The sequence below is a fragment of the Anguilla anguilla genome, chromosome 1 (genome assembly GCF_013347855.1).
Source record: "Anguilla anguilla isolate fAngAng1 chromosome 1, fAngAng1.pri, whole genome shotgun sequence".
Taxonomy (NCBI): domain Eukaryota; kingdom Metazoa; phylum Chordata; class Actinopteri; order Anguilliformes; family Anguillidae; genus Anguilla; species Anguilla anguilla.
In genome coordinates, this window is record NC_049201.1 from 34,331,465 (window position 1) to 34,353,971 (window position 22,507).

Sequence of the window (22,507 nt, forward strand, 5' to 3'; positions counted from 1 at the left end):
CTGATATACTGTTTTCTGGGGTAAGTTAGAACTGGGGAGGGACAGCATTCATTTTGTCTCTGTTTCTATCTACTGAACACAGATAAGATTTCATCATCAAAATGTAAGTGTTACTGCTGAAAATATTTAGGTAAAATACGTTATTTTTGAAATTGAGTGTTTTTAAATAGATTAGTGGTACTTTAGAATGAGGGTATTTCACACTGTAACGTAAGCGTTTGTTGATTTGCTAAGTAGTTTGAGTTTAATGTATGTACCGGATGTGACCTTACCTGGAACATTACCAAAATGTGGTGGACGGTTGAATATTGTTTTAATGTCGTCCCATCCCCATACAAGAAAACATCACATACTGCAGAGTACACAAAAACATACGAGAGATAATGATTACACATTTCGGTGCTGTACCACATAGTGTGATAATGTTTTTGCATTATTCTTTTTTATGTGATATCAGTGTTTCACCTCAAACCTTTGTAAGGGGCACATGTATATGCTTTATAATGGACAAAAAGCATTTTATTCATTTTTGATATTTTAGTTATGTTTCAGGACTCCTAGATATTTTAAGCCACTGTACTGATGAAAGGCTTGTAATTCCCACTTGAAAATGATGCAACAGTGAGTTTCTTCAGTCACAACAGTCGATTTGTAGTGAAATACATGATTATGTTGTGATTTATAACAATGTATAATTTAGACATTTTGGATAGATTTGGAGACACTGGGTACAGTGCTTACTTTTTGATTCATAGATATTTAGTAGCTCTGCATATCCACCCTTAGATTTGTGGTCAAGGAGTGTTTGATCCAGGACGTATAGTTTAACCTGCAATCTCTATATTTCCCTATATTTGCAATCTCTCAGTATTTCATTGCAAACTAAAAAAGAGCAACATTTTTTTTTGCCTAAACAATTGCATTGGTGGCACTTTATATTCATAATTTGGGAAGAAATAAACTAATCTAAGTTAGTATTGTAAATGTACAATTATCTTGCTTCATTTAAGCCATTTTTCAAGTCTCTGTGATGCTCACATCTGGAGTTATAAAGCTTTAAATAGGGTACCTCCTAAATGGGCAAGGATTGGCCATATTTGGCATGTGCGCAAAGGAGTTAATTATATGAGCACTCCATTGTCATCTCTGTTTCTATCTACATATGTCCTCAAGGCCATGCTTGTTTGGCACATCACAACTTCCTACTTCTGCCAACATCAGCTAGAAGGTCCCAATCGTATTTCAGCAGTCAGGCTTTGCTGTTCTGGCTTTTAGTTGCATATGCACAGTTGTCCCTAAGACGGGAGATCTCAGATCTGATTACAACTAGAAATGTTTGTGTAAACACAACTCCTACAAATATAACCTTTACTGTGTATGTATAATTAAATTCAGTGATTAATTTTTTCGAGTGGGTAGAGAAAACTGGTTAAAGCAGGTCCACAAAGAATGTGCTGGGAGTCTGATGCAGGGCCTAACAGTGGTAGGCACAGACAGTAAAAAAGCATTGGTCTGTTTATATTTTTTGCCTTTTGGTAGATACTTGTGTACAGTACCATGAAAAAGTATTTGCCCCCTTATTGATTTCCTCTATTTGTAACCCTTTTCATTAAATAAATTCATCATTTTAAATATGTGTTTTGTGTTCACCCATGTTCCCTTTGTCTTATATTTTGTCTAAAGATCTGAAACCATTCAGTGAGACAAATATGCAATAATAGAGGAAATCAGGACAAGACAAATACTTTTTCACAGTACTGTATATCTGCATATATTGATTTATGGTATATCTGCACAGGTTTGTTTGAGGAAGCACTGTAAATAAAACTGTATTGCACTAAAATGTTCCTGCTGTTAAGCCATCATGTTTTCAGTTCTTCTCAACTCAATTGCGCTCAGACAGCCAGCCAAGAAAAAAATAATGAATGCTATAATGAGATCCCTATGACCGCTGGTTTGATCAGTTTATTTAAATAAAAGCTATATTACAGAGTTACCGATTTATAAAAAATAAGGCTCCTGTAATGTAACTAACAAATGGCATCAATTTATGCATTTTCACATTTTTTAATGACTGCCACTCCTGATTCATTCATATCTCAAAGGTTCTGAACTTTCCACGGGCATGTTGAACATTGTTATGTGTGTTGATAACACTTTACCCTTTCACAGCCATATCCAAAATGCCAATGATGTTTCCTCCTCACAGTTGCAATGTCAAGGTGCTTAACTGAAATTTAGCCTTCACATGAAATAATTTCATGTCATGGTAGCCACAATAGTTACCAAATTTGATGAATCACACACAGTATAACAAACATGCATGTACGTGTTACATTTTCTTCCCTGAAAAAAACTGTTCAAATGACTAATGAATTATGATAACATGAAAAAATGAGCATTGCAGCACCACCTATTTAACCATCACATAAGGTACTAAGGTGGCAATAGATATTTGATATCTACTAAGGTGGCAATAAGTACCTATCAGAAATCCTTAATCTAAAGGCACTAAATATGCTGCAAAGCTTTCATAAATTTGCCATCCTAAGAACTAACTGTCAAATGCGCAGTAGAACCTTTAAAATATAAATGCATTGGGAATGGAGCATTAAAAAACCCTCATTTAGAAATCTGTATTCTTTATTGATTCAAATCATAACTTATGTTACTGTAACCTTATACTGTATGTTAAATTGGCTACACTTAAACATTTGCTACTTTTGTAGAAAATGTCAAAATATAATTTGAACATAAATAACAGCAATTATATAGTAGTGAGGTTATGATGCTCCATTTACGAGTTATCCACATATCCTTAACCATGGGAATAAAAAATTTCCATTGATTTAAGGAGGATGTGTGACCTAATCCTTCAATTTAAATGACTAATATCAAAACCCATTAAAGAGGGGCATCCCCAAACCTTTTTTTTAAGTGTGAGAAATACACCTGGAGAGGTTTTAATCATTGCAGGCATGAGTATCTGTAAATAATTTGACTTTGTTTTTCTAGGGTCAAACTTTCCACAAAAAAGGAAGGATTAATCTGATAAAGGTGCAGAGCTTTTCTAATCGGACTGATGGGAAAGCATGGTTTTTGAGGCAAGAGTCAGCACTGGGTGAATTATTGTGAAGTGATAGACTACCCCAGAACAGAAGCAATCAAAGAGATAGCTCTTGCATTTCCAAATTACCGGTGCTGTAGGGATGCAGCCAGTCAGCAACACACAGGCATTGCCATACAGAACAAACCACTCAGAATTATTTGTGAAAATTAAATCTTTTTAGAAGAATTGGGTTCAGCCATGTTCAGCTTTTTTCCACTCTCTTAAATTAAAGGACATCTATTTTCTGTGGCAACACAGCATAGAATCGTCTGAAATTTAACTTGAGCTCAAGAACGGGGGAATAAATAAAATGAACTACTTGTATACTTTGTATTCATTTGTTGATAGACTGCTCAAGCACAAGAATCTTTAGGAAGGAGGCAGTGCACTTGACAGCTTTACTGGTCATACTTCATACCTACAAGAACAATGAACACAAACCTGAAAATAGTCACAGTGAAACTAAATTTCTCCACATTTTTATCAATGTATGATGATGGTGCTGCTGCTGCTGCTGCTGATGATGATGATGATGATAATAATAATAATAATAATATGAAGAAGAAGAAAAATGTGTATGGTGTAATTCAAAGCTTCACAGCTAAAAATCTGATCAAATGAAAAGCAGCTGTAATGTAACAGTAATATTATAAAATAAATGCAATGACAGACAGTACAGGATATGGTGCCTTGCATTAGACAAATTAAAGCCTTATTTATTACAAATTGCTTACCACAATTAAAATAAATTAAGTACAATAACACAACATGAACAATTCTGCATACAGTAGAATATAGATGTGTCTGCTTTAAAACCTCACTGTCCTAAAAAAAAGAAAAAAGAACAGCTAACACATGTATTACACATTAAGCAATGAATCTCAATAGTGAAAAAACAGTATAGTGAAATAGTGAAAAGGGAATTCTTATGTTGCTTTCTTTCTTAATTTCCTCTGATTCTGCACAGCTCTCTAACATGTCTGATATTCTGTGACCATCAGCATTTTGAAATAAAGTATACAAAAAAAAAAAACTAAATGCTTGCATGAATATTATGATCTTTTTATGTAGAAAAATACTGGACAAAGAAATGCATATTCAAGCTGATTATTACAGTAAGTTTATATATTTTGTTTCATTGTTCACCCACACCCCATATATCCATACATATATATATATGGATATATGGATATATGGGGTGTCGGTGAACAATGAAACAAAATGACTAGAAATGTATAATTAAAATAAAAATGTGAAATATACACATTTAATACAGATGTTCTATCTAATACAAATTTCAAATCTTTAATCAAACTGGTTACACATTTTCAAATGAATGTTCTCACACTATTTTACCAGCATTGGAATAGAGACGTCCAAATTTGTCAAAGACATGAGATGTTGTGAAGACAGTTTTGAATGGCTGAAAGGAGAGGAAACACATTATTACTTGAAATGCTTTTTTGAAAACATAAATATCAGCTCAGTGCAATTATCATTCATAAGCTACAGTGAGCACAGAAACATACATCATAACAATAATGCAGTAAAATCCTTTATATGCAAGCTGAAGCACGTATAGTGACTACAACAGAACTGCGGTTATAAATAACATGTGAGCCAGTAAACAGTGGTTAGGTTCAAGCTCAATATGGTTGTCAGAATAAACACCTTTTTTGGTAGATGTTTGAAGACACAGTTACAAAAATAAATGTTCAGTATGTCCTCTATGTCTTCAAATTGCAAATATAATGCACATTTTGCCCAAAATTACAATTAATTAGTCATTGGATGTCTCCCATAAATAAAAATACTATACTCACGAAACTATTTCCTGTACAAAGTTTTGGCTAATGTCAAATAACCAACAGATTTAGCAGAGTGCATTAAAAAGAAAATTTGTTCTATTGTTTTTATTCATTCTTCACAAACAGTACAAATGAGGAACTGAGTAGAGTGCAGACACCCCGTTGACCACAGACGTAGCTCTCAACGCTGGACCATGGTGCATGTCACTTTACAACAGATTAGTGCTTTAGCTGGATGTTCACAAAGGTACATTTAAAAATTGTGTACAAAATAAGTAACTTTTAAATGGCTGGTGCCTTATCCTGTTATGGATCTGAACTAGTGTGTGGATGGGCCCATGGTCTACTGTCTATGCTGACCATAAAAAACAGAAAACAGTCCTTAATTTTTACTCAATAACTATTTCCAGAAGAGAAACAGCAGTCATATCAGAGTTGTAAAACTTGAATTCCTCACCAGAACTCAAACTGCATTGAGACCAGAACTATTTTCCCACAAAAATCTGTCTCTCATTTCCCCTAGAGCATTTGTCTGGCTGTGCTGTGCGTCCATGACCCTAAAACCTTGGTAGCAGTGGTGGACATGTGGCTGCTGGAACTAACTGGGCCTTTTAATCATGACTGTGATACATTTTTACTCTGCCCAGTCTGCCCATTAATGATGAATGCCAGAGCCACAACAATAATCATGACCCCGTCTTCTGTGCCACTGCAAGAAAACCCAGATATTTTTAGTTGGACTGGATTCAGGTATTATAACTGCCCTAGTTGCCTTAGTCTTATAGGGTCTTTTGGTTCTCTCATGGTATGAGCTTCGATGTCACACCACTTTTTCAGGTTGGTAATTTCAGCCTAATGCTTATAATAATAATAATAATAATAATAATAATAAATGGACGGCATGGTGGTGCAGTAGGTAGCACTGTCGCCTCACAGCAAGAAGGTTGTGGGTTTGAATCTCGGCTTGGGGCCTTTCAATGTGGAGTGTTCATGTTCTTCCCGTGTCCGCATGGGTTTCCTCCAGGTATTCCAGTTTCCTCCCACAGTCCAAAGACATGCAGGTAGGCCAATTGGAGACCTTAGATTGCCCATAGGTATGAATGTGTGAGTGAATGGTGTGTGCGCCCTGAGATAGATTGGTGGCCTGTCCAGGGCGTATTCGTGCGTCTCGCCCAATGCATGCTGGGATAGGCTCCAACACCCCCCACGACCCTGCTCAGGATAAGCGGGTATAGATAATGGATGGATGGATAATAATAATAAATGTAGCTGCAAGCAGCAATACCTGAGGTCCGAGCACACTCAACCAATATTACGCAACTTAACAAGTGGATAATCAGTACCAAAATCACACAGTGGCACACAGTTACCTTGTACCACTGTGCCAAGTTTCACAGGTCTCACTGATATGGTTGGGCCAAAACTGGGGACAGAAGAAAATGGCTAATAGCATTTCCAAAATGGCAGCAATCCAAGACGGTGGTAACAAAAAAGTACAGATATATCTTCCAGATGAGGAAATAGATTACTACAGAAAATTTTAAATGTCTAAATCTTTAAAAAAATATTGCACCCTATAGCACCACCATGTGTCTCAATTGGGCCAATACTTTAGGGTTGGGCTAGGGATGTGAGCACCAATAGACTTGTCAAATTGGAAGTAGCTGGTGGCGACATTGGAGAATATTGTTATATTGTATTTCAATTCCAGTTCTAACTGCACATCCTCCTGTACTTCTTCCACTTCAATGGAGAAAGGGCTTGAGGACAGGTTAATGTCCTTTTCAATGGCAGCAAAGTCTTGAAAGCATTTGTTAAATTCTGTGATCAGTGATGTGCGTACTGTTACATATTTCCCCATTTTCCCATGAATGTTGGTGTTTGGAAAACTTGAGATAACTTATTTTAGTGTAGGGAAGTGTGGTCATTGATTAGTCTCTCAAAAAGAGGGAGCTTCATAGCAAATTATTTAATGTGCATGTACATTTGAGGCACGAGCAAGCATTTGTTAAGCGTGTTCAGCTGGCCAGTGAGGTCAACTAAAAAGGCCAGGTCTGCCAACCCCACAGGGTCGCTCAGTCATCTAGGGTCAGGTTTTTTTCTTCCAAAAATTGGTCAATTTCCGATCTCAGTGAATAGAACTGCTTTAGAACAGAGCCACGACTAAGCCAGCACACAGCAGAGTGGTAGATTATGTCACCATATTGCGCATCACTTTCAGACAGAAATGTCTGAAATTCTCTGTGATAGAGCACTCTCGATCGGATCAGGTTGATGGTTTTCACCACTGTACTCATTACATCACCCAGCTGGGTGGCTCTGGCGCAGAGTGTTTCCTGATGTATAATACAGAGCAATTTCACGGCCTCACATCAAAACTCACTAACTTATCTGCATACGATGGAAGCCATCCCATTCCACTCGCCCGTCATGGCTGGTGCTCCATCAGTGGTAAGTCCACACAGCCTGTCCTATCTAAACTTGATGAAAAAGTATTCATTTTGCCAGCGTGGCTGAAATCTCCTGCGTTCGCTTTGTTTTTCGGTTCTTTGGTGCTGCCATTTCTAGCTATAAGCTTGCTAACCTTAATGTACACTGTGCAGAATTAAAAGTAATAATCTTGAAGATTTTCATTTAAATAAATGTCTGTTAACTCACTATCTATCGCCGAATTAGCTAACGCAATGGTGATTGAGCCTATTATTATATTAATTTATATAATTATTATTAGATTAATTTATGATTATGAACTGGGTGTCTGTGGCGACATTCCTGGGAAAAATTACAAGCAGCGCACAGTTAGTGACGCGTTTTCCATCACCCATCAGTGGTTGGTCTGCCAGAGAGGGTGGGCGGAGCTAACGCAACAGGCTCTTCAACTCACTTGTGTGTAAGCACCGTACTGTTTGTTTCTGGTGTCTGCTAGCGTTACAATAACAGAGAAGGGGGGGTTATGGAACCCAAAAAAGTTTTACAGGTCATATTATTTGTTGATGTAGATTTCGTATTACATTTGATGACAATGTAACATTATTAAATTATATAGCTATTTGCACAGCTAACGCTAGCTACCGGACCATGTCAAGAAAGGCAACATTAGTTTAGACAACTTTGCGCACAGTTGCCATCTCTCATATCAGGTAACGCTGCAGTAGCTAGCTAGCTAATGTAATTAACATAATCTAATGTCAGCTAACAATGAGAAAAAACGCTAGCTAACGCTACCGACCGGTACCGACCTTGCAAACCGTCTCTCGAATGCAACGCTACCTTGTTGCAATGTTGCAATGTAGCTAATTAAAGGCCAGTTCAGATCAATGATTCAAAACGAGACTGGATGCAACTTGCAAAATTCCAAGACGTCTGATTGTAAACGTTCTAAAACTACACTTGGCGATTTGACAAGGTGTGTCATTTGAGACCCAAGGCAACAGATTCAGATGCTCTGCAACAAACCAGTTCACATCGCTTTTTTTCTCTGCAACATTCTAAAACCGTTTCATCTTGTTGCGAATCATTGATCTGAACTGGCCTTAACATTACCGTTATTTACATTGCCATTACAAGTTCATCAATATATTATAATGATCAGAATAATGCCATCCTTACACAGAGCATTAACCCCGGAGTATATGTGGAGCAGAGCCGGGTCTGATTTCTGTGTAAAGATGTCAAGCCAGAGAAAACTAAATAAAAAAATACGGCAGTATGGATTAGCGTTGTTATTATTTTATTTCGCTTCCTCATATGTTCTTTCAGCCTTGATGCCCTGTTTTGATGAAATCTCCTGTTTTAGTTTTATTCTTCTTGTTCTGATTTCTAATTTAACACCCAGCTCAGCTTTATTCTCCAACAGCTAGTAAAACCAGAAAAACCAGGGGTAACATTTTACAAGGCAGTTGTTTAAAAAATATCACACAACAATCATTCACAAGAAAGACAATGTTTATTGTGCAGGAGATACATGATTGCACGAGCCACAGCGAATCCCGCGGATTCTTCTCTGCAGTGTAAAGATGTTGATACTGGGCAAAAGGTGGATAAAGAACGTCTGTGGAAATTGATCATCACTAATTCTACCTCAGGCCTGCTACAGCATTTTAACCCGGCTCGGCAGTGTATAGACAGCTTAAGTTAGCCTAATGTTAGACAATGAATGAGTATGTACATAACGTTACTTTTATAACAACCATTTTTTATTCAGTAAATAGTAAGTGCTATAGTTACCGTGGCCCAGATGCCAACTGACTGACGTTACACAGGCGACACTGTTTGGAAGTTGGGAAGTGAGGTCCAAAAACACACCTGCAATTACCGCTTATCGCCATAGATGCCGTCAATGACAACGAAATGGAGATCTTCGAGATTGTTACTTTAAGTTTTGAAGAGGGGAAAGAGGAGGGGGAGCTGATCTGTTTTTAGATGCGGTTTTATGTGATAGGGACACCCAATGTTCAAAGTAGGCACATCTTTTTTTTTTTTTTAACTCAGCTGTATTTTAGAGTCATTATTGAGTGAGAGCAAACAAGGATCCAGTGGTATATTACCCATAATTTCTGAAAAGAATAGATCACAATCATATGTTTAAAAGTTCCCAACACATTCAATGGGCACATATCAGATTAGGCTTGTTGATTGTATCATATGAAATCTTGCAAAAGGGATTTAATACATTCTATGATAAATCTTATAGTGAATATGCAGGTTGTTGTGATTCTTGGAGTGAAAAATCTTCCAGATATTATCCCATGATGTGTCTCCTTCCTCCACAGCTAAATCTTAACCCAGGTCACTACAGATTATTTATAAAAACCTAGTGAAATAATAATGGAAATATGGTGATCATAAACATACTTAAAAGAATAAGTGTAGCACCCTATCTGAGTGTCTGACCCACCTTTGATTGTAAAGGAAGTCATACTGTACATACGTGCAAAATAAGGATTGCACTCGCTGAACACCACATTAAGTTTCCTCTGCTTATCACGCAGCATGGACAAGTATTTTGGCATTTCTTGCATAATGTTTCTAAATTAGAGACATTTCAATATATTATCTGACAGAAAATATCACACCTTCTTTCATTGCCATTTTTTGTTGCTTTTCTAAAAAGACACATCAACAGTGAAACACACACTACCTGCTGCTATTTTAGTGGAATAAAGACAGAAGTGTGGTTCTGAGAATCAATTTGCAGTTCTACTACCAGTCAACATTTAGATGTTTTCAATAGGGTTTAGTTGCTTAAAAACCCTACAACAAAAACCTTTCATTTTTAACTTTCAATAGGACTGGTGATTTCTCAGACCCATATATGCTGCTTGTCTTTATTGTACTAAAATGACAAGTCAAGCAGTGTCCTTTAGAAAAGCAACAAAAAATGGTAATTAATGAATAAGAGACAAATGTTTTTATCTGGTAATTAATTGAATGAAGAATGTCTGTATCAACTCTCCTATGAGGGAATGTCAACAATGTCAACCGTATATTTTCATTTTTTCATTTTGTACATTTATGCACTGATTTTGTACCCATAGTTTGGGGGTGGGGGGGCACCGTAACAAAATTCCACTTAGGGCCCCAATTCGGCCAGGGGCGGCACTGAGTATCAGCCATTCTGTTCTGGAGGTTTATCTGTGACTTGCATGCTGCAGTGAACCCTCTGACGTTAAGCTGGTGTAGTCTCTTCTTTATTCTAGTCTTCGACATCTATGCCTACATCCTGGAGAGTGTTCTTGATCTGTTCGACAGTTGAAAATGGGTTTTTCTTCATAATTGAATGCATTCTTTGGTCATTGACTACAGTGGTCTTCTGTTTTTTAATAATTTTTATTATTTTTGTCAACATATTTCTGCAGTACCCAACCTTGCTTGTTCGTTACATCCTTATTGAACAGTGATGCTCAGATAGTAAGCTGTTTCTAAATTAGATGAAAATTCACCAGCATTATCTAACTAACAAAAAAATTGACAGTAGCTAGCTCGCAAGTATTCTGCGAATTAGCATAGCCTACTACTGTAACAAAAGCACCAAAACTGCCTCAGCCATGAATGTCTGTGACTGACTGAGTGACTGAGTGAGTGACTGATGAAATTACACCATTGGTCAGCCGAGTTATGACGTCACACCATTGGTCGGCCGGTTCAGCCATATACTAGGTTTTGACCAGGTCTTGTTTCCATGTGGTTAAGGTGCAGATTCTCAGCTATTTACTGAAGTGACATTAAAATGATAGCGGTAGCTATCTAGCCAGCTCATCTGCCTTTTTTTTGGTTAGAAAGTTAACAAAGCAAGGTAGATGACTAAGCGACAAATTAAATAGATATCAGCTTTTATTAAAGGGTATTTTTTATGCATTTTGATTTCACCATTTGGAAATTAAAGCACTGTTCATACATAACCCCATTTAAACTTTTTAAATTTTGGACGGTCCACATTCACTTTAGGATGGTCAAAATGATTTATCGGGGTGATTCTGGGACAATGGTGAAAAAAATTAGTTTCAAGCCCTGCTCGGGATTTTGAATTTCGAGACAAGACGCAGTATATCTGAGGATAAACCAATTAAAGCAGTAATAATATAGTCAGCTGATATCTATTTAATTTGTTCGCTTAGTCATCTACCTAGCTTTAACTTTCTAGCAAAAAAAAGGCAGATGAGCTAGCTAGATAGCTACCGCTATCATTTTAATGTTACTTCAGTAAATAGCTTTTTTATCTTACAAGTAAATATATCAACATTTATGGTTATGATTGTTCAAGGACACTAGGACACTCGCTTGCATATAAATTTTGCTGATCATTATGGCCAAACAGTTCAATTATTGTTTCATCTGACCAGAGAACACTGCCAAAAGGCTAGGTCTTCATCCTGGTGATCACCTGCAAACTTCATTCTGGCTTTTTAAAATGATTTTATGAACTGTTTCGCCATAATGATCAGTGTTATGTATGGAGGAAAAAGGGTGAGGCTTTTAATCTGAAGAACACCATCCCAACTGTGAAGCATGGAGATGGCAGCATCATGTTGTTGGGGTGTTTTGCTGGAAAAGAGACTGCCACACTTCAGAAATAGATGGCATTATGAGGAAGGAGGATTATCTAGACATAGTGAAGCAACACCTCATCAGCTAGAAAGTTAAAACTTGGTCGTAACTGGGTCTTTCAGCAGGACAATGATCCTAAGCATATCTCCAAAATTGTAACAAAATGGCTTAAAGACAACAAAGTGAAAGTATTGGAGTGGCCATTACAAAGCCCTGACCTGAATCCCATAGAAAATGTGTGGACTGAACTGAAAAAGCGTGTCCGAGCTGTCCTGGTTTGGGGTGTAGTGGCCATCTTTGGCCATCACCCTTGCCTCTTTAATTAACACACCTGTTCTGCATTCATGCCACTTTTGGCTTAATTTGGATCACCTGCTCCTATATAAGCTCCGGCTGACTTTCAGTCGGGGCTTCTGTGTAAACTTGCATTTTCATAGAGCCGGTAAGGTATAGAAAAAACCTTCAAGAGAGTTTGTCTCAGTATTTAGACTTCGTTCAAAATATTCTACAATGGTCTCTTTATTAAGGTTTGTATAGGTCTGTTTTTAGGGCACAAAGTTGCCGGCAGACCACCTTAGGCTTTCTGTTTGTGGTGTTTATTGATTATTGTTTATTAGGATCCCCATTAGCTAACGCCATGACGTCAGCTAGTCTTCCTGCGGTCCGACACAAAAATCACAAGGTTTAACAAGCAATTATATACATTATATACATTCAGACATTACATTACATACAAAAGACATGACAAACGACCATGAGTGCCCAAAGACACCTCCATCATCAAACCATTAGACACTACAAACAAAAACAATCAGCAAGCAAGATTAATCATTTACTGTTAGTTCATACAGTTAATTGCATTAAGTACTCTTTTATTGTTTTCTTAAAAGTGGCTCTGGTATTTGTTTTAATAACGTAATTAGGTAAAAAGTTCCATCCTGTAATGGCTCTGTAAATTACAGTAGATTTGAGGAGATTTGTCCTAGGTCTAGGTGGTAAGAGATTTCCTGAACTGGCCTGTCTGGTCAGATAGTTATGTTCGCTACTGATGTACACTACTTGGTCAGAAAAATACTGTGGTTTCTTGTCATTTAAGATATTCCTGAAGAAGACCAGAAGACTGGATTGTAATCTGTTCTCTACAGATAACCATGAGAGATTACGGTGCATTTGAAAAACATTTGTGCACACTGAACAATGGAGAGCTAATCTGGCGGCTCTGTTCTGAGCGAGGTGGAGTTTTTTTTAGATCATTCTTAGCTGCGGATGACCAAATGACTGGACAGTACTCAAGGTGTGACAAAACTAAAGCTTGGATCACTTGGTTTAGAGTGCTTGATGTTACATACCCAGAACATTTCCTGGTAACAGAAATGCTCTTACCCATTTTAGTTACAATGTTATCAATGTGTTCAGTCCACGTAAGTCTAGCATCCAACACAATGCCAAGTAGCTTAGTCTTTTTAACTTGTTCTACTGGCTTTGCATCAAGTGATAAACTTAGTTGAGGATTACTGACCAGCATATGTCTCAGTCCAAACATACATTTTGTTTTAGAAATATTCAGCACTAATTTGTTCTTACCAACTCAGCCACTGTTCTCAGCTCAATGCCCAGTACATCAGTTAGCTCTTGATATGTCAATGCTGCGCTGTACATAGTTGAATCATCTGCGTACATAACCACTCTTGCTTTATCTAATACTGATGGGAGATCATTTGTAAATATAGAATATAGGAGACGTCCCAAGTGTTACGTGCCAGGTTTGTTTTTTTCTTTCGGTCTCATTATTCCGTGAAGTCTGCTACGGGTCACTCCGCAATTGGTGAAGAAGAGGGAAGAGTGTGTTGTTTTCCCCCCAATCCTCTTCTGCGGACCTGCCTGGCGGCCAATGAGGAACAGACCCACACCTATAAATAGCTAATATTGTCAGTTACACCCCAGTGACTTGGATTTGAATGTTAGTTCACTCAAGTATTGCTGTTGTGACTTCGTACTATTTTGACTTCTGTGTATCGATCGTATTTCTGAAAAGACTTCGAGTTTGGGTTTGCGTCTCTGGTTTGGTTGCTGGTTTTGTGTTGGGTTAGGAGTGGGATTTAAGTAGGTGTTTGTTTTCTTAACTGTCACTGTTAGTTTCACTTGTGTATATATATAAGGAGTGGGATTTAGGTAGGTGTTTGTTTTCTTAACTGTCACTGTTAGTTTCACTTGTGTATATATATATAGATACGGGCGTGTACCACCCTTGTATGTTTTTGTTCAGTTTAGAATAGTCAGTGTAGTTAGTTAGGTTCGAAAGATTTTCGGGTTTCAGTTAGTTAGTTTATTTCATTTCTAGAATTGTTAATAGCTTATATATTTCTGTTTCGGTTATCTTCTTTTGTTTGGTACCGCCCAGTGTTTCCCCTCCTGTTTGTTCATTGTATAGATAATTAATTGTGTAAATAATTTAATCTTTAATGATCAGTCATTTTGTTACTCCCCTGTACCCCTAGACCACAATGGGGACGTAACAAAATTGGGGGCTCGTCCGGTATCTGTCAACCCAACTTCTGCCTTCCTGCGGCGGCGACGACGCGCGCAGACTTCCCTGTGGCGTGCGTGCGCAGACCTTCCTGCGGCGGTGACGACACGCGCAGACTTCCCTGCGGCGTGCGTGCGCAGACTTCCTTGGACATTCGGTCATTTGCAGTTTTTGTTTGTATAAAAAAGAAAAAAAAAACAAAAGGACCAATGTACCTTTATAGTTTTTCTTCTTTTTTTTGTCTTATGGGTGGGGGTGTTGCGTCCCCAGCCTCTGCTTGCCTGGGTAGTGCAGGTGGAGGTAATACCCAATTGCTTGATTGCCTCCACCTGCCTGTGGCCCAATATAAGCCCTACAGTATGAAGCTGGGGAGAATTCTTCTTTGGGGTTTCTTTTGTGTGGTTTGCGTTTGGTAGGTTTTTGTGAAGCCCCATTATTTTGTGAACTTTGAGAGTTAACACTCCCACCCATCCTCCGGGATAATTAATTACTCATTATTAATTATTTCCCGATACTTAATTGTCTGATTATTGTAGGTTAATATTTATTTGCGTCTTGGTTTTGGACGTTGCTTTGAGGTCCGCAGTTGCGGGGTGTGTTGTTGTCTTGTCGCCCTCTTGTGGCGATAGGGACCACTGGAAATGGCTCTTTTTGATTTGGTTGGGTTTCTCCAGAATCCTACTTTAGAGCATTTTGATAAGTGTCGCAAAGACGACCTTTTGTTATTGGCTGAACACTTTGGTATTGCGGTTTCTCGACAGGCGCTTAAGAAACACATTAAGGCCGTCGTATTAGAGGGGTTGGTTGAGCTGCGGGTCTTTGTGTTACCGGGTCTGCCTGATGCTGCTGCCTTTGAGGAGGATCCAGATGCATCTGTAGCTCCGCCAGCTAAATGCGATGTGGAGGCTGAACCTGAAGCGGAGGCTGAGGGCAAGCCTACAATGCCTGCATTTTCTCCCGTGTCAGCTGGGAGTGGGCGGTTCAGTGGTGCTGATCCCCGTTTGAAGGTGCGCCTCGTTCGTCTCCAACTAGAGGCTCAGGAAAAGGCGGCGGCGAGGCAGGCAGAACTCAATTTGAAATTGGAGATCCGCAGATTGGAGATTGAGGCTGAGACGGCGGTTAAGCTGCGGCAGCTTGAACTGGCGACAAAGCAAGTTGCGCCAGGTCCTGTCGCACAGTCTACCCCCTCAGTTTTCTCAAATGTTCCTCCTTTGTCCGATCCCCTGCAAACCACATTAGATGTTAGTAAGCACATTAGATTGGTACCGCAATTCCGAGAGACTGAAGTAGATTCATACTTCAGAGCATTTGAACGTATTGCAGCTTCGTTAAGATGGCCGAAGGATGTCTGGCCTCTCTTATTGCAATGCAAATTTATTGGCAAGGCCCAGGAGGTATGCTCTGTCGCTGGAAGACAGTTTACAGTATGACACGGTTAAAACTGCTGTTTTACACGCCTATGAGCTTGTCCCTGAGGCTTACAGACAGAAGTTCAGGAATCACAAGAAATCCCTGAATCAGACATTTGTTGAGTTCGCTAGAGAGAAAGGGGTTCTCTTTGATAAATGGTGCTCAGCTACTAAAGTCACTGACCTTAACTGTTACGTTCAGAGTAAGGACCCACCCGCAGACCAGGGAAATCCAAGAAAACGTTGTCTTTATTCCGTGCGAAGTTCGAAGCCAGGTGATCAGAGATAGTGCGGTACAGAATCGAGTTTCCAGAAGAAAAGTAAAAAGACAGGCAAAAAGTCAAAAACCAGGAGATCAGAGATAGCGAAGGTACAAAGGGGCAGGCAAAAGAGAAGTCAAAGAAAAGCGAAGGTCGAACCAGATCAAACAAAACCAAAAGGGGCAGGCAAACTCGAAGTCGGGCAAAGGGGTGTCGCAAGAATCTCAAAATACAAAGGCTTACAAATAATCGGCACAATGAATCTGATCAACGTTCTGACAAGAAACAAGTGGAAAAGACTGACATTTATACACTGGGGAAGATAACAATCAAGGAGGGGTTAAGTGAGTGAGGGCGGAGTAACAAACAACATCCAGGTGAAGAACATTAGGATAACTAATTAAATGACAGGGGACTGACAAAACGCGGACTGGAATCACATAGACAACAATGATAACAGACGGCCTGGGTTTAGCAGGTAAAACACGTGCAGAGAGAGAGAGGTGCAGTTAGAGCAAGAGACAGGTGCAGGCAATTGCAGAACTCAGCGTTAGAGCAGGCTAGAAAGAAAAGGGGCGGAGCTACAGCGCAGCATGGAAAAGGGGAGACTGGTTAATGTATTAGTATAGTGATCTAAACTATCAAAAACCCAAAACTAGTGTGTGTTAGTCCATTAGTAATATTCACATGTTAGTATATTAGTGAGGTTAGTACTTTACAATCTATAAGTTAGTAGGGATTAGTAGAAATTAGTAAAACTAGAAATCAGCAGGAAGAAAGTAAAGCGAGACTGGAAAGAAGGGGGGAAACCACGAAAACCCGGAACCACCCGAATAGTGAAATCACACAAGTACAGGGGAGTGAAGCAGCTCAGGGAACACAGACACAGAGACAGTACTGGGGAGACAAGTGACCGGAAATACAGACTACAACAGTACCCCCCCCCCTAGGAAACGCCTCTTGGCGTTTTCACCGGTGGCACAGGGTGTTTAACATGAAAGTCCTTAACAATCTGCTTATCCAAAATGAAGCGAGAGGGGATCCAGCTTCTTTCCTCGGGGCCGTAGCCTTCCCAGTCCACCAGGTACTGAAGGCCGCGACCCCGACGACGAACATCCAGCAGTTTGTTCACGGTGTAGGCATCACCACCATCAATGAGTCGGGGGGGAGGGGGGGGCTCAGGGGCAGGGCAGAGGGGATGGGTAACAACGGGTTTTAAGCGGGAAACATGAAAAGTGGGGTGAATTCTGCGCATGGTGGAGGGTAACTTTAATATAACAGCAGTGGGGCTGAGGATTTTAACAATAGGAAAGGGGCCAATAAAACGAGGAGCTAATTTCTGGGACTCAACATGTAGGGGAATGTCTCTGGTGGTGAGCCAAACACGCTGTCCAACTCTGTAGGAGGGGGCTTTAGAGCGGCGGCGATCGGCCGTCACCTTCATCCTGGCGCTGGCGCGAAGCAAGTTGAAGCGAGCGGTCTTCCATGTCCTTCTGCAGCGCCGGATGAAGGCTTCCGCTGAGGGGACCCCCACCTCCTCCTCCTGACTAGGGAACAGAGGCGGCTGGTACCCTAGGCAGCACTCGAATGGAGAAAGTTTGGAAGAGGAGGTGTGAGAGTTTATGGCATACTCTGCCCAGGGTAGCTGATAAAACCATGAGGAGGGATTCTTGGAGCAGAGGCATCTAAGGACGGTTTCAATGACTTGATTGGCCCGCTCGGTCTGGCCATTGGTCTGGGGGTGAAATCCTGAGGATAGACTAATGGAGGAACCCAACAGTGAGCAGAAAGCTTTCCAGAAACGTGCAGTGAACTGGGGGCCTCTATCGGAAACTATGTTAGTGGGGATGCCGTGTAGTCTAATAACGTGATGAATGAGTAAGTTGGCGGTTTCTTTAGCAGAGGGAAGCTTGGTGAGGGGAACGAAGTGAACAGCTTTAGAGAACCTATCAACTATGGTGAGGATAGTGGTGAAAGTGTTGGATGGGGGTAGGCCTGTGATGAAATCTAACGCTATGTGAGACCAGGGGCGGTGTGGGATGGGGAGGGGTTGTAACAGACCTGAGGGTGGGTGGTGAGAGGGTTTGTTCTGGGCACAGACCAAGCAGGCAGCCACAAAGTCCAAGATCTCTTGTTTCATGGAGGGCCACCAAAAGCGTCTCTGAATAAAGGTCCTGGTTCTGGTGGCCCCCGGGTGGCATGAAAGTTGCGAAGCGTGGCCCCAAAGGAGCACTTGAGAGCGGACTTGGGCAGGAACGTAGAGACGATCCGCTGGGCAATTACTTGGACCAGCCTCATCCTCCTGGGCCTTACGAACCCTCTCCTCGATGTCCAAGTGGATGGCATTGATGAAACAGCTCCGCGGGAGGATGGTGTCAGGTGAGGGATCCTTGGTGGGTGGTTCAAACCGGCGGGAGAGGGCGTCAGGTTTGGTATTCTTCGACCCAGGGCGGTAAGCAAGGGTAAAGTCAAATCTGGAGAAGAAGAGTGCCCATCGGGCCTGGCGAGAGTTGAGGCGTTTGGCTGTGTGAAGGTACTCCAGGTTCTTGTGATCAGTCCACACCAGAAAAGGTGTTTGAGAGCCCTCCAGCCAGTGGCGCCACTCTCCCAAAGCCATCCTCACCGCCAACAGCTCACGGTTCCCAATGTCGTAGTTCTGTTCCGTGGGTGTCAGGCGGTGAGAAAAGTAGGCACAGGGATGGATCTTATTGTCTCTGGGTGAACGCTGAGAGAGAACGGCTCCCACCCCAATGTTGGAGGCATCAACCTCTACGATGAACTGGGCAGCAGAGTCAGGATGAACAAGGATGGGTGCAGAGGTGAAGTGGTTCTTGAGGGCTCGGAAGGCTGTTTCAGCCTGGGCGTTCCACTGGAATCGGGTCTTAATGGATGTGAGGGCGGTGAGTGGGGCTGCCAGAGAACTGTAATTACGGATGAAACGACGGTAGAAATTGGCGAAGCCCAGGAAACGTTGCAGTTCCCGACGACAGTCTGGCTGAGGCCATTCCACAACCGCCCGGATCTTCTGGGGGTCCATCTGAATGCTGCCGGCGGAGATGATGTACCCCAGGAAAGAAGTGGTGTTACAGCTAAACTCACATTTCTCCGCCTTGACGAATAAGCGGTTCTCCAAAAGTCTCTGGAGCACCTTGCGGACCTGGATGATATGTTCCTCCTTAGTTTTGGAAAAGATCAGGATATCATCCAGGTATACGAAAACAAACTTATTTATCCAATCCCTCAGAACATCATTGACCAGTGTCTGGAAAACAGCTGGTGCGTTTGTGAGCCCGAAGGGCATCACCAGATACTCCCAGTGTCCGGTAGGGGTGTTGAAGGCTGTCTTCCATTCGTCGCCCTCTCGAATGCGCACCAGGTGATAGGCGTTGCGCAGGTCCAGCTTGGTGAATATCGTGGCTCCTTGCAGGAGTTCGAAGGCGGAAGCCATGAGGGGAAGTGGGTAACGGTTCTTGACCGTAATGTCATTGAGGGCACGGTAGTCGACGCACGGCCGGAGTGAGCCATCCTTCTTCCCCACGAAGAAGAATCCGGCCCCCGCTGGTGAGGATGAAGGACGGATGATGCCGGCAGTCACGGACTCCTGGAGGTATTTGTTCATTGCTTCCGTCTCCGGCCGAGACAGGGAGAACAATCGACCTCTGGTGGGAGTGGTGCCGGGCTTCAGGTCAATGGCGCAGTCGTAGGGGCGGTGAGGAGGCAGAGAGGTGGCTCGGGATTTGCTGAAGACCTCTTTAAGGTCCAGGTACTCGGGAGGAACCGCCGACAGATCCGTCGGCTTCTCGGGATGAGGTGACTCGGGAACAGAAGAATGGGCCTCTCGCAGACAAGATGCTAAACAGAATGGGCTCCAGCCCAAAATCTTGTGCGAGTTCCATTCCAAGGTGGGGTTGTGCTTCTCAAGCCAGGGGTGCCCGAGAATGATGGGTGAGTGGGGAGATTCAATGATGTGGAGCCGAAGCTCTTCTTGATGGTTACCGGAGAGCCGAACCTTGAGTGGAACGCTGGTGTGGGTGATGTTTGCCAACTTCTGACCATTGAGCGAGTTGGCCACTAGGGGGCATGATACCTTCTCCAAGGGGATTCCCCATCTCTCGGCGGCCCCAGCGTCCAGGAAGTTCTCCTCGGCCCCGGAGTCGATGAGAGCGGTGGTCCCTTTGGTTCGTTCCCCCCACTCAATGGTGACAGGCAGGCAAGTCCGGTGTTTTGAGGAGGATTCAGTCGGAATCATGCCCACTAGTGCTCCTCGATACACTAGCGGGCGTTGTCTTTTAACGGGCAGGCTGCGACATAGTGACCTGGTTTCCCACAGTAGAGGCAGGACCTGGTGTGCATCCTTCTATCCCTCTCCTCCTGGGTCAGGCGAGCACGGTTGACTTGCATGGGTTCCGGGTCCGGCATCATGACTGGAGGAGGTTTGGGGTTGGTAGGGGATGCAGCAGTGGTCCTGGACCTCTCAGTGACTGCTCGGTTGTAGACACCTTGACTGCGAGCCCGTTGGCGCTCCTGGATGCGTGAATCCACGCGGATAGCCAGGGCAATGAGATCGTTGAAGTCCTCGGGTAGGTCCCGGGTCAGCAGCTCGTCCTTCACGCGCTCAGACAGGCCATTGAGGAAGGTGTCGTATTGAGCCTTCTTCTCCCAGCCACTGGCGGTAGCCAGAGTACGAAAATCGATGGCGAAGTCCGACACCGTCATACCACCTTGGCGCATGTGCAGGAGTTCTTGCGCCGCATCGTGGCCGTGCTTGGAGCGGTCAAAGACCCGTTTCATCTCTTCTGCGAGCAGCGTGGAGGTCTGCACGCAGGGAAGCCCCTCCTCCCAGGCAGCCGTTCCCCACTTCCTAGCTCGCCCGGTGAGCTGCGTGATTATGTAGGCAACTCGGGCCTGCTCAGTGGGGAAGGTAGCTGGCTGTAGCTGGAAGATCAGCCGGCACTGGGTAAGGAATGGGCGGCAGCCACCAGGTTCTCCGTCGTACTTCTCCGGAGGAGGAAGGTGGGGTTCACGAGCACGTGCAGGTGGGATGTCGGGCGTAGCGGGAGCCGCAGGTTGCTGGGGAGCGAAGCCAGGCGAGGAGGCCCGGAGTGCGGATGTCAGCTCTGCCACGCAGGAGGTTAGAGTCTGCAGCTGGTGAGAGACCGACTCCAAGTGGGACTGGTGGCGTCCCAACATGGCTCCCTGCTGCCCAAGTACAAATTGTACCTGGGCAGGGTCCGCTGGGTCCATCCTGGTCAGAACGTACTGTTACGTTCAGAGTAAGGACCCACCCGCAGACCAGGGAAATCCAAGAAAACGTTGTCTTTATTCCGTGCGAAGTTCGAAGCCAGGTGATCAGAGATAGTGCGGTACAGAATCGAGTTTCCAGAAGAAAAGTAAAAAGACAGGCAAAAAGTCAAAAACCAGGAGATCAGAGATAGCGAAGGTACAAAGGGGCAGGCAAAAGAGAAGTCAAAGAAAAGCGAAGGTCGAACCAGATCAAACAAAACCAAAAGGGGCAGGCAAACTCGAAGTCGGGCAAAGGGGTGTCGCAAGAATCTCAAAATACAAAGGCTTACAAATAATCGGCACAATGAATCTGATCAACGTTCTGACAAGAAACAAGTGGAAAAGACTGACATTTATACACTGGGGAAGATAACAATCAAGGAGGGGTTAAGTGAGTGAGGGCGGAGTAACAAACAACATCCAGGTGAAGAACATTAGGATAACTAATTAAATGACAGGGGACTGACAAAACGCGGACTGGAATCACATAGACAACAATGATAACAGACGGCCTGGGTTTAGCAGGTAAAACACGTGCAGAGAGAGAGAGGTGCAGTTAGAGCAAGAGACAGGTGCAGGCAATTGCAGAACTCAGCGTTAGAGCAGGCTAGAAAGAAAAGGGGCGGAGCTACAGCGCAGCATGGAAAAGGGGAGACTGGTTAATGTATTAGTATAGTGATCTAAACTATCAAAAACCCAAAACTAGTGTGTGTTAGTCCATTAGTAATATTCACATGTTAGTATATTAGTGAGGTTAGTACTTTACAATCTATAAGTTAGTAGGGATTAGTAGAAATTAGTAAAACTAGAAATCAGCAGGAAGAAAGTAAAGCGAGACTGGAAAGAAGGGGGGAAACCACGAAAACCCGGAACCACCCGAATAGTGAAATCACACAAGTACAGGGGAGTGAAGCAGCTCAGGGAACACAGACACAGAGACAGTACTGGGGAGACAAGTGACCGGAAATACAGACTACAACATTAACTCTCTTCGTGAGTTGGTTCTTATCGAGGACTTTAAGAACTCCCTGCCGGAGCGTGTTGTTGTGTACTTGAATGAGCAA

General features: G+C 42.4%; 1 protein-coding gene across 7 annotated transcripts in view; it reads right to left on the bottom strand.

The window, feature by feature from the left end:
- Nucleotides 1–1,901: 1,901 nt before the first annotated feature.
- Nucleotides 1,902–22,507, bottom strand: part of spata17 (spermatogenesis associated 17) — a 155,226-nt gene continuing 134,620 nt past the window's right edge. The window contains exons 9-10 of one of the 7 annotated variants that reach the window (XM_035413012.1): nucleotides 4,456–4,532; nucleotides 1,902–3,934 (exon numbers count right to left, since the gene is read on the bottom strand). In XM_035413012.1, coding sequence (XP_035268903.1) covers nucleotides 3,919–3,934; nucleotides 4,456–4,532 — 93 coding nt within the window. In that variant the 3' untranslated portion in view covers nucleotides 1,902–3,918. Of the gene's footprint in view, nucleotides 3,935–4,451; nucleotides 4,533–15,463; nucleotides 15,715–22,507 lie in introns of those variants that run through there. The other 6 variants (XM_035412993.1, XM_035412969.1, XM_035412958.1 and 3 more) reach the window with 6 other exon arrangements.